The sequence below is a fragment of the Zootoca vivipara genome, chromosome 13, assembly GCF_965207765.1.
Source record: "Zootoca vivipara chromosome 13, rZooViv2.hap1.1, whole genome shotgun sequence".
In the NCBI taxonomy this organism is placed as follows: Eukaryota; Metazoa; Chordata; class Lepidosauria; order Squamata; family Lacertidae; genus Zootoca; species Zootoca vivipara.
This window is the reverse complement of record NC_142596.1, coordinates 16,514,829-16,530,665: the sequence shown is the minus strand read 5'-3', so window position 1 is coordinate 16,530,665 and position 15,837 is coordinate 16,514,829. Positions and strand designations below refer to the sequence as shown.

The 15,837-nt window shown below is 44.3% G+C and overlaps 1 protein-coding gene across 3 annotated transcripts in view; it reads left to right on the top strand.

Moving 5' to 3' along the window:
• The window catches only part of ARNT2 (aryl hydrocarbon receptor nuclear translocator 2), a 147,014-nt gene that overhangs the window by 55,194 nt on the left and 75,983 nt on the right, over positions 1-15,837 (top strand). For all 3 annotated transcript variants that reach the window (XM_088656510.1, XM_035131344.3, XM_088656511.1), the window contains one exon: positions 15,288-15,390. In XM_088656510.1, coding sequence (XP_088512636.1) covers positions 15,288-15,390 — 103 coding nt within the window. The remainder of the gene's footprint in view (positions 1-15,287; positions 15,391-15,837) is intronic.

The following is a 15,837-nucleotide window of genomic DNA, read 5'->3' as shown; positions in this document are numbered from 1 at the left end:
TGTCCAGCTTGCAAGGAATGCTGTTAGCAAGCAAAGTTTGTGCACCCAGAGAGAATCCAGATGTTGTCCGTGGAGTCAGATTGTCTGTGTGCGGTGCAGGATTAATTAATCAGCGGAGCAACTTCGAAGCAATTTGCAATATCAGGCCAGAAAAAAAGGATGCTGTAAAGAGGGGGTTCTACAGGACGCTGTTAGTCATTGTTGAATAAATAGCACCAGAGATGGAAATTTGGAAAAAAATTGTTGTTGTCCTTTTAAAGATCAAATAAGGCCTTTTCTGCAAATATTGTTTACTCCAATGCTGTTTCTACACTTGTGATTTTTTTCCTCCTGAATGCCATTTGGTGTAGAGGAAAGAAGTTGTCTTTTACCAGATCTAACCATTGGTCCATATAGCCCTGCATTGAGGGAACCCCTCCTGCCCTCTTTTGCCTGTTATTCAGCACTTTGGTATGGATGCCCTTGAACTCTGGAGCCCGCTACCTTTTTGGTTTCCCTCAGCACAGATATTCTGTGAGCTCTCGGATCGCATAGGAAGTTCCCCAAGGAAGTGTCCAGGCTTTTCCAGATTTGAAAAAGTAAGTTGTTGTCTTTGTCCATGGAGAAAAAGTAAGAGGAATAAGATTAAATAATTGCTGCTGTTTGTCAAGCCGCCACCCCCCAATACTTCACCAGTTTAGACATTGATGCTGAGGTAGCAAAGTGTGGCAGCTTTCCCAAGGTAGCTCCTGATTTTGGCAATTGTCTTCCATTCTCAACGGGCAGCACATTTATCAAAACAAAACAGGCCTTGGTTATTCCGGAGGCACTTCCCTATATGATTATGGCGTTTTGAAGCAAAGCGATATCTAGGAAAGTCAACGCCAAATCAAAGCTCCACCGGATAAAAACCAGCTCCGGAATCACTCCCAGTTCCAGCAACAATGGTCGCAGGGAGGGAACTTGCGATACTGGAGCTTTCCCATTTTCAGTCCCAGGTGGTCATAAAGATACAAGCAGCTGCCTGATGTGCAAGGCTGGTTTGGACATGACACATCCTTCAGAGGCCTATGCCCAGTGAGTTTCCTTTTCCACAGGGAAGGGGACAATATCTTTAGAGACAGAGCATAGACTTTGCATACAGGAAGGACCCGTGCCAATCTAAAAGCTGGGGAAATTCTTGATATTTACATGTGCCCCCATGTGCTTTTAAAACATATTCCTGTAGTATGGGGATGTATGTGCGCACATGTGCTTTTAATCAAACAAATCTCATCTGTAAAACCTGGAACGTTATTTGGAAGATCAGGACTAGAAGTTTCTTGATACACGCAACCTTCTGAATAGAAGATTACTTGAGGAATCTTCATGTTGCGGTACGCAAAGGTGGAATGTTTTGTGTTCAATAGCAATGAAGGATGGTTGGCTACAAGAAAGCACTGTATCCTGACAAGTTTTACACCAAACTACAGTGGTGCTTCGGTTTACGAATTTAATCCATTCCGGAAGTCCGTTTTTAAACCGAAACCATTCTTAAAACGAGGTGCGCTTTCCCTAATGGGGCCTCCCGCCGCCGGTGCCCTTCCACCGTTCGGCTTCCGTTCGTAGACCGATGGAAAATTTCTCAAACCGGGACACTACTTCTGCTTTTGCAGAGTTCGTAAACCGAATAGTTCGTAAACAAGACTTTTCTTAAACTGAGGTACCACTGTATATGCTCTTCCAGGAAACTCCATTTCCTCTCAACAGACAGACAGCATGTTCGGCCCTCATTGTCCCTTCCTCCTTCCCTCCATTATGTTTTGCTTTCTAAAAGTTTCTTTTGTACTTGTGCAAACCTTGGGATTAGCCCACTGATTACTACCTGTGTGTGTGTGTGTGTGTGTGTGTGTGGTGAGATTCTGGCTACATCAGAATCCATATTCAAAAGATGAGATTGCCGTTAGTATATAGAACAGGAAGGTGCCTTGTAACTGGCCAGACTATTTGCAAGGTGACTACATCCCCATTTTGTTTTGTTTTAATCCTCCTGTTCTAGTTCAAATTTCTGAGACATTAAATTTCTGAGGTTTCATTTGTGTTTTGAAATTCTGTATGTTGTATATTTTTGAATCACTTTACACCACTTTGAGACCTAGATGGTAAAAAGGGGGGGGGGGTTATGTGTTTTTAAATTAAACAAACAAAATAAAAAATAATTCGACCAGCTCATGGAAATAGAGCTTCTGTGTTCAAAACAAACATACCTCTGAATGCCAGTTGCTCAAGGAGGGAAAGAGAGCAATGGAGCTATTGCCTTTATGGTCTGTTTGTTGCCTTCCTAATAATAATAATAAATAATAATAAATTTTTATTTATACCCCGCCCTCCCCAGTCAAAACTGGGCTCAGGGCGGCTAACACCAATACAATTACAGTAAAACATAAAAAGCAATTAATTAAAATACAGATTAAAATACAATATTAAAATTTAAAATGCAGCCTCATTTTAAGTAGTCCATAAATCCAAGCCATGAGGGAGGAAAACACAGGGGTCAGACTAAGTCCAGCCCAAAGGCCAGGCGGAACAGCTCTGTCTTGCAGGCCCTGCGGAAAGATGACAAATCCTGCAGGGCCCTGGTCTCCTGTGAAAGAGCGTTCCACCAAGTCGGGGCCAATACTGAAAAGGCCCTGGCCCTAGTAGAGGCCAATCTAGCCACCTTATTGCTCAGGATCTCCAGAGTATTGTTGTTTGTGGACCTTAAGGTCCTCCGCGGGGCATACCAGGAGAGGCGGTCCCGTAGGACCAATAAGCCAATTTTGGGAGAAAGTTACTCTACTAGATGGGCCGTCTTCCAGTTGGGCTCTCCTTAGGATGTCAGTGAATGTATTCCTTCCAGTAGCACCTTAGAGACCAACTAAGTTTGTCATTGGTATGAGCTTTCGTGTGCATGCACACGGAAGCTCATACCAATGACAAACTTAGTTGGTCTCTAAGATGCTACTGGAAGGAAATTTTTTTATTTTGTTTTGACTACGGCAGACGAACACGGCTACCTACCTGTAACTAGTGAATGTATTGTGTGCTTCTATGGAGTCTGACCCAAATTCCTACTTGCTAAAACCAGAGAGAGTTTTTGAACCAACAGTTCGCATAGCTTAAACACTCACGAGAATGGTGAGTTTAGAGCTTTTTGCCTGGCTTGCTTTGTTGTTGCCTTTTGGATGTAGAAATGGCCAGTGCTGTCCCAACACTACCACATCAGCACATGATACCTGTTTTTCAGCAGAGTTATGAGCCTCTATGAGCTTTCTGGCATAGTTAATAATTAAAAAGAGATATAAAAAAGTAAGTTTCCATATACGCTGGCCAGTTGCCCTTGTTCCAGCCTGAAAAGTGTTTTGGAGCTCAGCACTGCTAGATTTTGTTCCTCCTAGGCAGGAATGTGTCTATAGAGTGGGTGCCTCCAGACTGTCATGCTTTTGCAGGAGGGATTCCAGTGCAAGCCAGAACTTTGGGTTCACACAAATAAAGTGGATTAAAGCGCTCTCTCACCCTAGCACAGCCAATCCACTTCAAAAGCAAAAACTAAATAGACCTATTGCAGTTGGAGAAGTGATGGGGAATGTTATTGAAAAGCGTGGGGTGAACAATTGACTTAGAATCATAGAATCATAGAGTTGGAGGAGACCACAAGGGCCATCCAGTCCAACCCCCTGCCAAGCAGGAAACACCATCAAAGCATTCTTGACATATGCCTGTCAAGCCTCTGCTTAAAGACCCCCAAAGAAGGAGACTCCACCACACTCGTTGGTAGCAAATTCCACTGCCGAACAGCTCTTACTGTCAGGAAGTTCTTCCTAATGTTTAGGTGGACTCTTTGCCTGCCCCCATAGCGTTCTTCTAATTTAAGAATGTAAGAAGAGACTGGTGCATCAGACCAGTGGCCCATCTAGTCCAGCATCCTGTTCTCACAGTGGCCAACCAGATGCCCCAATGGGAAACTAGCCAGCAGGATTGAAGAACAAAAGCACTCTCTTCTCCTGCAGTTTCCAGCAATTGGTATTCAGGGGCATTACTGCCTCCATCCATCGAGGCAGAGCATAGCCATCATGGCTATCAGCCATGGATGGCTTTATCCTCCATGAATGTGTCTAATCACTGCCTCTTGTGGGATCACGTTCCATGGTTTATTCCATAATTTCATAGGAATTAAGCTTGCTCGCTCTAAATGTTTAGAGGAATGACACAACCTTGGTCCATTTGTCAAAAGGCCTATGTACTTGGAAAGTCCCTTTAGCCTTCTGAGCAAGATGAAGAAAACATTGGAACAGGCATCCTTGAGGGAGAGGTGGGGGAAAAACCTGACATAAAAGGCTCCTTTGCAATTCCCTTGCTCCAGTTCAGCTGTAGTGGCTGCCAGCAACAGCTATAAATATCCCTGAACTATGCTACATTTCAGTCATGTTTCATTTTGCTTTTATTGCCCTTGATAAGGATCCATGCTTCCTTGGAGCAGTGGGACAGCATGCCAGTAAATGTTATACAATGTCCATTCTCTCTCTCTCTCTCACACACACACCCAGCCTCATTCTTTCCTTTGCAATCCAATGAGGTCACTGCAAATAACACCAGAACACATGGAGTGCCAAACAGTTCCACCGAGAATTGGGTTGGTGGTGAATTGTTGGGTCCCATGGTGGTTTAGCTACAGTTTGCCTTGTTTTGGAAGCACTGAGAAGGAGGGACAGAGGACTACAACAGTGAGAAAGTTTTGGTTCATACAGAAAACAAGGAGGAATAATCCTTGGTCCATTGACAGGGCTGATATGGGGCAGGTAAAACAAAGTTTCATAGTGTCAGCTCTCATATTGGAGGAGCAAATGTTGGAGCCTCCAGCTCCCCATTGGATGTTTGTGTGGACAGGTGTGCCTTCTCCGCACCTGCCCGTGTTAGTTCTGTATAAGGGTCAGACTACACTGCAGGGGCTACCGGCCATTTGCAAACCGGAGAAAGTGTTGTGAGAATCGTCGAACAAGGCTGAGGAAGACTTAAAACACGTTGCAGAGTTCCCCCCAAAATAGGCCAGAGGCAATTGTATTTCACCCAGCAGAGCTTTACTGCTACTGAAGGCAAATGAGCATAAATGGTCACAAATCCAGTACATTCAGGATTGGCACAGTCCATAAGAAATCCAGTTGCAGCAGATGTAACCTAAATTTACAAGAACGTATAATAAACCTTAACACTATAGCACACAGAACAGAGCACTAGAACAAAGAGATAGAAAGAGAAAGTGAGAAATCAGGCTCCTTCTGGCCTGACTATTATAGTCAGCATGATCTTGACAGAAAGGATAGCAGAACCAGCTTGAACCAGATCTACTCAGCTTCCCAGAAGGGACAACCCAAACATCAGAAGCCTTCTGCCTGTTTCTTTCACATAGAAAGAAACCACATAGAACACTCTTGAATTAAGTAGAATAGGAAAGATCTCAGCAATACTTTCTGCACTAAGAAATGCAAACTGACAAGAGCCACACACACACTGCAGCCTTTTCTATTTGCTACAATAAAATCCTTCTTTCAGACCTAATGACAGTGGAGGGTGAGCACCTCTGTGGGCACATAAGCACCACATTGGCAACCTGTAGACCATACCTGCCAAGTTGCTGTCAGAGAAATAAGGGACCGGGCCAGAAATAGCAGACCGGAAGTAGTGCTGCCGCCATTTTGGAACTGGGTGGAGCATGCTCAGAAGTGACTTTTGATGCTGCTTTGCCCAGTTCCAAAATGGCCACCGCGCCAGAAGTCGCACTGCAGCCATTTTGGAACTGGGCAGAGCAGCATCAAAAGTCGCTTCTGAGCATGCTCCACCCAGTTCCAAAATGGCCGCCGCGCCAGAATAAACCGGGGGAAAACAAAAAAATTGGTTTTTTCAGCTAGGAACAGCTGGAAAAACGGGGATTTCCCGGGGAAAACGGGAGACTTGACAGCTATGCTGTAGACTACAGGATACGTTCCCATCCTTTCTTCCGGGTGAGCCTGGAAGAGCTTGGGAATTCCTCCTCTTTTTCTCTAGGCTAGTGCAAATGTCTACATTTTGTTCCCATGCAACTGCTTTAATCTACTTCAAAACTAAAGTCATTTTGGGATTATCTTTTGGGGTGCTCATTATGATTGTAGAGAAGCTTATAAACTATCAAATTAGAGACAAGGCATGCAGATTTGCATATGGTAATAAATAAGTAGGATGCAAATTAACCTTACATCTCAACCACTATCACCAAAGTAGCCTGTATGTGGAACTACGTATCTGCCCCATGAGATTAGGTCAGGGATAGCCAACATGGAGACCTCCAGATGTGTTGCCCTCCATCATCCCGCAACCATTCTGGGTGAGACTGATGAGAGTCCTCCCAACATCTGGAGGATACCATGTTGCTGATTCTGGATTAGGTTGACCAATGGATGTATCCTCCGGAAGGTGATCCAGAAGAGAATATGGCCCTCGGGCGGAAAAAGTTCCCTCACCTCTGCTTTGGAAGCTCCCTGTTTTCCTGCCCTGCTCTCGTGCTAGACATTGTCCAAGGGACTAAGAACAAGACGTGTCTTTGAAGGTTACTAGAATGTTTCTTAGAAGCACAGATGTCAATTAGTACTTTGGTCCAGCCAGCCTTTGAACCAGAGGTCCACTTCTAATTGGAACCACATCAGATAACGTTTGTTGCTGAACATTTTGCTCCCATTTTTTCTACCATTTCCACTTGTTTTGCTACATCTCCGTCTTGGGGGTTCCCCCTCTCCCACTTCCCCACCTTTTCTTCTTGCACCAAGAGAAAGATGTTTTTGGATCCTACCAAGATTCTTCTGGTAGCTTTCATTCCTGTTTTCTGTTTGTCTTCTCAGAGCAGCCTGTGGAGTATTTTTCTTGGAGTACAAAGCCCTCTTTTGTTATCTTGTCCAAACCAAACTCATTTGTCCGTCTTCTTATATCAACTGAAGGGAAAGCTGGAGGGCAGAAGAACAGGAGGGTGCAAGGGTTGAGGTACATCAGGATAATTGATGGAAGATTGGGCTTCCTTTTCTTTCTTTGTAGTTAGGTACTAGGACACTGAGTTCTGCTGCAGAAGATGGGCTGATTTTTCTACACAAATTAAGGGCTGTTTTACAGAAATCCTGTATAACTCTAGTTGGTTTTCCTCTGTTGTTGCTAAAGGCTGGTTGAAAACTAGCCTGTGAAACCATGGCTTGAAGGTGGTTTGCCAAAAGCTATTTGTGCTGATGGAGGCAAAGTGTTAATGTCTGCGGCCAGCAAACCATGGTTACTGCAGTTCTCCACCTCCTGCTGGAATTTTTCTGTATGCCCTCCAGGGCTAGCTAAACTATGGTTTTGCTGTATGTCTGGGATCTTGACCAGAATTGAAACAGCCAAACATAATTAAGTGTTATGCTATCAGTTCCATCGCAGCAGGTGTAGAGCACGAGACTCTTAATCCCCAGGGTCGTGGGTTCAAGCCCCACTTAGGACAAAAAAAGAAGATTCCACCTAAACATTAGGAAGAACTTCCTGACAGTAAGAGCTGTTCAACAGTGGAATTTGCTGCCAAGGAGTGTGGTGGAGTCTCCTTCTTTGGAGGTCTTTAAGCAGAGGCTTGACAGCCATATGTCAGGAATGCTTTGATGGTGTTTCCTGCTTGGCAGGGGGTTGGACTGGATGGCCCTTGTGGTCTCTTCCAACTCTGTGAATCTATGATTCTAAAAGAGGGGTTAGACTCGATGATCCTTGCGGTCCTTTCCAACTCTACAATTCTATATGTCCCTGACTTGCATGTGGCAAGGTGGAGAATTTAAGGAAGAAGTGGCTGTTTCTGAAACAAAAGGCTTTCTGCAAGCTTATTTGCTTTATTTATTTATAAAACAAAAATTACTGTAGTGAATTGAGCAGAATGGAAGGTGAGAGGTTCGGGGGGGGGGAGGTGCTGAATTTTGGCCTTGTACAGGGCGCCACTGAAATTTGAAAGACCAGAGACTGCCCCTGCTACTTTCTTTAGTTTGAAAAGCACTTTTCTATCCCTAGTGGCCACAAAGACGTGCTTGAAAGTGTGAGAGAATTTGTAAAGGCAGAGAGATGGCTGGGTAAGTTCTGCAGTGGCTGGGAACAAGAAGTGTGTGTCCTGCAGAGGCTCACGTTACTCACAAAGCAGAACACATTGTGCAAAATAGTTTCTTAAAATCTTGGGGGAGGGGGTGAATCTGGAAAAGGTGATGAAACTATAGAGTTCTTTAGTTTGCAAAATTTAGATTGCTTTGATACAGAATCTTTATTTTAAAGCATGAGGTATGCACAGTTTTTCTGCAGTGCTATTACTTGCAATGCACACAGAAAGCTGCTCTATCCCAAGCCAGATTGGTCCATCTAACTCACTACACTGACTGGCAGCAGCTCTCCAAGGTCTTCCACAAGGATCTTTCCCAGCCCTACCTGGGGATTAACCCTGGGAAGTTGTGTATGCAAAGCCTGCGCTCTACCACTGAAGTACAGCCCTTTCCCCAAAATTGGGAATTAATATCCCCCCCACTTGGGAAGCAGGGAATTACAATGCGCTATTTTAGAGCACCTGATGAAAGCTGGCTTGTTGTAAGTGTGCTCTATATTCCCTCCTGTTTTATTCTTCTTTTGGCCCTAGGAAGAAGTGTCATAGAATCTAGGAATCCTAGAGGGAAGGGTGACTTTGAAAAGGAGCTAGATTTAGATGCCCAGTGGGGGTTGTAGAAAAGAATGGAAACCTGGGCAATAAAACCTGGGCTGCATTTTATTATCAGCCTATAAACTTCAACATGGCTGTGTTTAACATGTGCTTCTATTGTGTCAGGATGGGCTGGAGCCAAATTGGGAAGAATCCCCCCCCCTATTGAGGGGGCAGCCCAGCTCTTGATGGATGGACTCCATCTCAAGTGTTGCAAAGCGATAAAAAGAGCATTGAAATATATTGGGTGTTTTTTTATATATGTTCTTCAGTTATTCCGAGGAACCAAGTGATCTGGCAGGTGACCTGCAATTTAGGAATCCCTGGCTTCAGGTCTCATTCTATCCATGAATTCACTAGGCTGTGTAAGGCAAAGAACTATTATTATTATTATTAAAGGTAAAGGGACCCCTGACCATTAGGTCCAGTCGTGATCGACTCTGGGGTTGCGCGCTCATCTCGCATTATTGGCCGAGGGAGCCGGCGTATAGCTTCCAGGTCATGTGGCCAGCATGACAAAGCCGCTTCTGGCAAACCAGAGCAGCACATGGAAACGCCATTTACCTTCCCGCTGTTGCGTTTCCTATTTATCTACTTGCATTTTGACGTGCTTTCGAACTGCTAGGTTGGCAGGAGCTGGGACCAAGCAACGGGAGCTCACCCCATCACAGGGATTCGAACCGCCAACCTTCTGATCAGCAAGCCCTAGGCTCAGTGGTTTAGCCCACAGCGCCACCTGGATCCCATTATTATTATTATTATTATTATTATTATTATTATTATTATTATTATTATTATTATTTGCATTTTTAAGACACTTTTGAAAACAGGAAACTCAGAGCAACTTACAAAAATGAACATTAACAACCTAAAATACACAAGTAATATATTTTTAAAAAATCAGGTCCAGCTCCACCACAGTAAAAAATAAGGAGAAGATTAAGATCCAAGGACCATTTTTTGCCTGGGACCTAAGAACAGATAGTAATGGCACCAGACATGCATCCCTACAGAAAGAATTTCATAAACAAGGAGCCACCATATCCCTCAGGTCGAACTTAGCTGTTAGGGGGGGGGGATAAGGTGGGGAAAGGGGAGAAGAAGTATCAAAGGGATGCTGGAAAATGCAGGGAATTTTAATAAAATGGTAAATTACCCAATGTGTTTCATTCGAAACTTTCCTCAGGGATACTGGAAGAACAACCAACTGTAATTCATATCACCGTAGAAAATCATATTCATAACATATTTTTCCGTGTATAAGACAATGCTTTTTTCTATTTAAAAAAAGGTAGAAATTGGGTGTTGTCTTATACACAGATAGTGAATGCAGAGGGGGGGGCATGCAATTAATGGCAGTAGCAAGCAGAAGATTGGCAGCGGTGATTGGGCGGGTAATTGGTGGCTGCGGCAAGGCCCGCTGGCGATTGGCAGCTGTGGCAAGGCTGGCAGGCGATTGGCAGCTGCGGCAAGTAGGTAGGTGGGCTGTTGGTGGCGACGAGCGGGCGTACAATTGGCGGCTGGTTTGTGATTGGCAGCGGCTGTGGCAAGCAATCAGCAGTGGTGGACAGGCGGGTGAGCGATTGGCGGAAGTAACCTCTGCCACCCTCCAAAAAAAGCTAAACAACTTAATTTCTTATACACAGGAAAATACGGTAAGTTGTGTGTGATATCCATAGGTGTTAATTGCAATCAGCCTGACCATATTAAATATCATAAAGTGATGCAACATTAACCGAATCTTATTAATGTGTTTTTCACAGTGCAGTCCTTAAAAGGAGGCCTCTGTCGCTGCCCATCAACTTAAGCAGCCGTTACAGAAATCCTCTGTGAACGCTGGCAAGTGTTAATTGCCTGACTTGGTTGTGATATCAGGTGATTTCAAGTGGCCTGTGGTTTCGGCCACTTGTCAGAGTTGGCCGCCACAAAGAGTGGGGGAGTGAGGGATCTGGCCCATTAGCTGGATCTATTTATCCCCCGCCTCCTGCTCTTCAGGCAGCCAGCAATGTGGAATGGACACAGGAAAAGACCAGGCGTTGCGACTAAACTCTGCAAAAATTAAGACTGGGGAGCAAAACATGCGGCTTCCATTTTGTTTTACCCGTTTGGCCTCGTGCCATCTGCAACACGAGGGTAATGTTAACCTGCCTCACAGGGTCGTTGTAACTGAGGTAATGGATGTCAAATATGTTGAACACCAGATGGATATATTAATTGTTGCAGCAGCAGTATTATATTTATTACATGGAGGGCAGATGCTCCTGTGGATGATGTTGGATTGATAGGAATGCTGCACTCCACTGGGGCAAACGCACAATAGTTTACTGAGCTGCAATTTCGTTTTAGCAGCTTGATCTGCCCATCCCCCCACCCCCCCACCCCCGAGGGCTAGGCACTTCAGAACCACAACTGGATTCTTGGAATTCTAAGAAGCAATTACAGGCCACGTTAAGCACTTTAGGGGCATCGAGTGCAGGCTATATTGCCTGCACCTTGCCAGCCATTGTCATACAGTGGCACTTTGGGGGTGCGGGGAGGACAGCTGGTTAATTACTGATTTCATATCGGGCTGCATGTCAGTCCTGGGCTCTCAAAAGCAATTTTCATTGTTATAAATTAGACCTAAATTGAGACGGTATTTTATTTTTCTTTATTAGCCATCTGCTCACTGGTTGTCTATGATGCAAGGAGCAATATAATTTGGGCTGTGCAGCTGCTGCGTTGATTATGAGCCTCTCTTGCGATGATGGAACGAGCGCTGTCATGCTGGACTAGATACCAAACCAGGAAATGGACCCAGCGCTCCTTCCACCTAGGGGAAACATTTAAGGCCCTAGGAAATAGTTGTGGCAGAAGCTGCCAGCTGACATGTGTCTATTAAAACCCAAATTTCTCATGTTTGGATTTACCTATTTGTTGGTTGACTACGAGCATTTAACTGTTGATACAAGTGTTTAGCCACTCGTGCAAATTATCTGTTTGTGTGAGCGGAACAACGTTGGAGGGAGGGGAAATCTGCTCACAGGAGCTGATAAGACAGGTTCTGTATGTCCCTTCCTCGCTGCTACATTGCTCACTTGAGTGGACTGTACAGTAGGCGGTTAAATTGGTGTTTTCTCATACTTCCTGATAGGTGACAGGCAATTCATTTGATCACCTAGAAGGCTAGTACTTCCATCCACCAACCCCCTTGGCATCCCAGTACGTTTCCGAGCACAATTCAAAGGGTGCTGACCTTTAAAGCCCTAAATGGCCTCGGTCCAGTATACCTGAAGGAGCGTCTCCACCCTCATCATTCTGCCTGAGGTCCAGTGCCGAGGGCCTTCTGGCGGTTCCCTCGCTACGAGAAGCCAAGTTACAGGGAACCAGGCAGAGGGCCTTCTCGGTAGTGGCACCCACCCTGTGGAATGCCCTCCCACTAGAGGTCGAAGAGAACAACAAGACCTTTAGAAGGCATCTTAAAGCAGCCCTGTATAGGGAAGCTTTTAATGTTTGATGGATTTCTGTATTTTAATATTTTGTTGGGAGCCGCCCAGAGTGGCTGGGGGAACCTGGCCAGATGGGCAGGGTATAAATAATATATTATTATTATTATTATTATTATTATTATTATTATTATTATTATTATTATTATTATTATTATTATCTCCAGTTATGTGGATTGGGTAGCAGGTCATGGAATGACCTGTCACTGACTTTCCAACTGAGCACTCCACTGACACAAAGGTCTGAACTGCTTGTAAAGGCAAGATTACTCTGTACTTTTGAAGTGGACCAGAGTAAGAATGACTTCACTCTTAGAGGAGTCTTTATTTTTACACTGTAGCATAGCTGCTAGGAGGGACACGGTTGGCGCTGTGGGTTAAACCACCAAGCCTCTTGGGCTTGCTGATTGGAAGGTTGCTGGTTTGAATCCCCACAGCGGGGTGAGCTCCCATTGCTCTTTCCCAGGTCCTGCCAACCTGGCAGTTTGAAAGCACACCAGTGCGAGTAGATAAATAGGTACCGCTGCGGCGGGGAGGTAAATGGTGTTTCCGTGTGCTCTGGATTCCATCACAGTGTTCTGTTGCACCAGAAGCGGTTTAGTCATGCTGACCATATGACCCAGACAGCTGCCTGTGGACAAACGCTGGCTCCCTCGGCTTGAAGCAAGATGAGTGCCGCTCCCCATAGTCGCCTTTTACTGGACCAAGGGTTCTTTACCTTTAGGAGGCCCTGCTTGAGAAACACTGTAAGGCAACCTTCACCAACCTGCCCTGTAGATGTTTTGGACTACAATTCCCATCACTCCCAGCCATCACAGCCATGTTGACGGACGCTAATGGGAGTTGTAGTCCAGGTTGGTGAAGTAGGTGTGGATGAATCTATCAGTTTCCATCTCTCCATTTCTCATTTTCCAACCTTAAGTTCAGTACTCTACGTTTCCACATCAGATTGCAATTTTAAAACAACAACAAGCGCTGATGAAAATTCAGCAACATTTTAGTGCAAAATTCTCCTAGTGTACACATTTTTGTTTTCAATTTTGCGCAAAGCAAGTTTCCCAAATGAAAGCATTTTTAGTACATTATTTTTCACTAATAGTGTATTTTTATGTACACTTTCCACTAACATATGCTGCATTTTTGTCCATGTTGATTGGTTTTTAGAACAGCACCAAAACTTTCAGAAAAGTGCAAAATTCACATGTCAGCTTTGGTTTGGTTCATGTTTTGTTTGAGTAACTGAGATTTAGACAGTTTCATATTAAAAGGGGGGATCTCCCCCACCCCCAAGCTGTAAGGCAATTCCTGCCCCCAAGCAAACTCCACACTTTAAGTAACGGTATCAAATCAGATGAATCTGTATTTACATTTTGCACTGTTTCCTTATTGATATTTCCTTGATGCATTGTGACCAGATTTTATTCCATATCTTGCACCAATGCTGCTCATGTGAGGTCTTAGAATTTGCATTCGTTGCAAGTAGCGCTTCAGATGTAGAAGCCCACGAGAAAGATGAACGCTTTGTGGTCATTTGACAGAATCGTAATCAGAACAAAGTTTACTGCCTCCCTGCGCTCAGCCTCTCATGTGGAACGCAGCTGTGCTGTTATTTGTTCTTGATTTGCAGTTCACTATGCACCAGTGAAAAGGACTTAGAAATTAAAAATGGGAGATGAGAAGACAGATGGAATTGAGCGGGGAGTGGAATTAGTAGGGGAGGAGAGAGGACTGTGGTACATATGATTCAGTAGTTGGGGAGAAGCTCATACTTTTTGAGATTGCACTCACTTTCCTGCATCCTTCTGTATGGAGTGGGAGTGAGGCCCATATCGTGGCAGGTTGAGGGAGGCTGAAATCCTAAAATGATTAGGATGTTAATCCATGACTGGCTGAGTGTGTTTTCCAAGAGTTGATGGTGAAGGAGAAGAGGCAGTTGACCTTTTCTTGAGCAACAACATTTTTCTGAACTATGGTTTGACCCTATATTTTTGGGTTTCAACTTCTGGCTTGTCCTCTGGTTCTAACTTGCTTTTAGTGACTACTTGCATGGGTTCCTTGGCTCACACCAAAAAGCTGCCCACAGCCCAGTCCTGACATCCTGCTTGCATAATGAGGAAGTTGATGAAGCCATCTTCCCAGATGTCTCTATGCAGGAGACGGCGAAATGTGGAGAAAGGAAATAACATGTTGTCCAAATCCAAAGCAGGACATTGCGCTGTTGAGTGTATCCCCCCTTTGAACCTAGCAATCTCCTTTGGGGATATGAATGATAGCTGTAAAATTGTGAAGAGGGAGGTCAGAGTGGATCCTACACTCAGCTAAACATGTAACAGTTATTTAACCTTCATACCTCAGGGATTCCTGCGGAATTTGATTTGAATGACTCTTGCCTTCATCAACTGCAGGGAGAGAACTGGCCCTTTGCGTCTCTGGATGAAGAAATGTAACCACCGAAAACTGGATTGTTTGAGATCACTGTCATCTTTTCCCTTGTCATAAATAGTCTTCTGAGTCACACCTCTAAACTAGGTCACGGGGTTGCACGGGTATAATTCAGGGCAAGATCTGGCTTGTGCAGCAACCTTTTGAGGCATCTTCTAAATGCATTCCAAAGTGAAGATGTAATTGTCAAAAATATGACTGCGGGTAGCATGCTTCATTAAGGTGTCCCATGCCAGAATATCACATGGATGCAATTACGACTTTCATAACTGTCTAGCATTGGGAGCAGAAAGGGAGGGTTTTTTCCTAAGTTTTCCAGTATGTGACTTGATCACAAAATTAAACAAAGTTATATTGCTTTATTTGAAATACATTTTTTATTATTAAGGTTTGAATAATGGTCTTGTTGAAGTCATGTTCATTGGTTAATTACAGTTCTAGAAAATGCACGCTTGTTTTGGTTTTAGTCCGTTATCTCCTGCTAGTATGTATGGGAGATATATGCCTCCAGAATCTTTCACTACACACATAGGCTCCATGGCAGATAAGCAGGTACAGAAAAAGGGATTATGGGTGAGTGAGTGAAAATGGTAGACTTGTGACTCATTCTTCTCCTTGTTTTCTCCTTCTCCCCTCCTCTTCTATCTTCTTAGGGAGGATTTTGGATTTGAAGACTGGGACAGTGAAGAAAGAGGGCCAGCAATCTTCAATGAGAATGTGCATGGGATCGAGGCGGTCGTTCATATGCAGAATGAGGTATACGCTTGTGTTCAAACATGCAGTGCTTCATTGCTTTCCCATTACTGTTGCATCTAGACCTGAACTGCTGTTGTGTGCCTCCAGAAGCAGCAATATGGTGGAATAGCCTCCAGTGGAGATTAACTGCAAAATACTTGGGTAGACTTGATGAAAGTACTGCAAGGATTTGGTGGAGTTAAATTGAGTGGCATTGCCAGTTTGCAATGGTAAAATTTAGATTTGTTGTTCTCCCTATTTTTGCCTTTTGCTATGCCCACCAATTGTGTGTGGTACCCAGAAGGAACCCTTGGGTTGAAAAGGGTTCCCCACCTCTGTTTTTAACTGGACGTGCCTGGGACTGAACTTGGAAGCTTCTGCACGCAAAACAAAAACCCTAATTTCCCTCCTATGGGATTCCCATAAACATGTGCATGTCCATTGTACAAAGCGAGGGGAGGGGCGTTT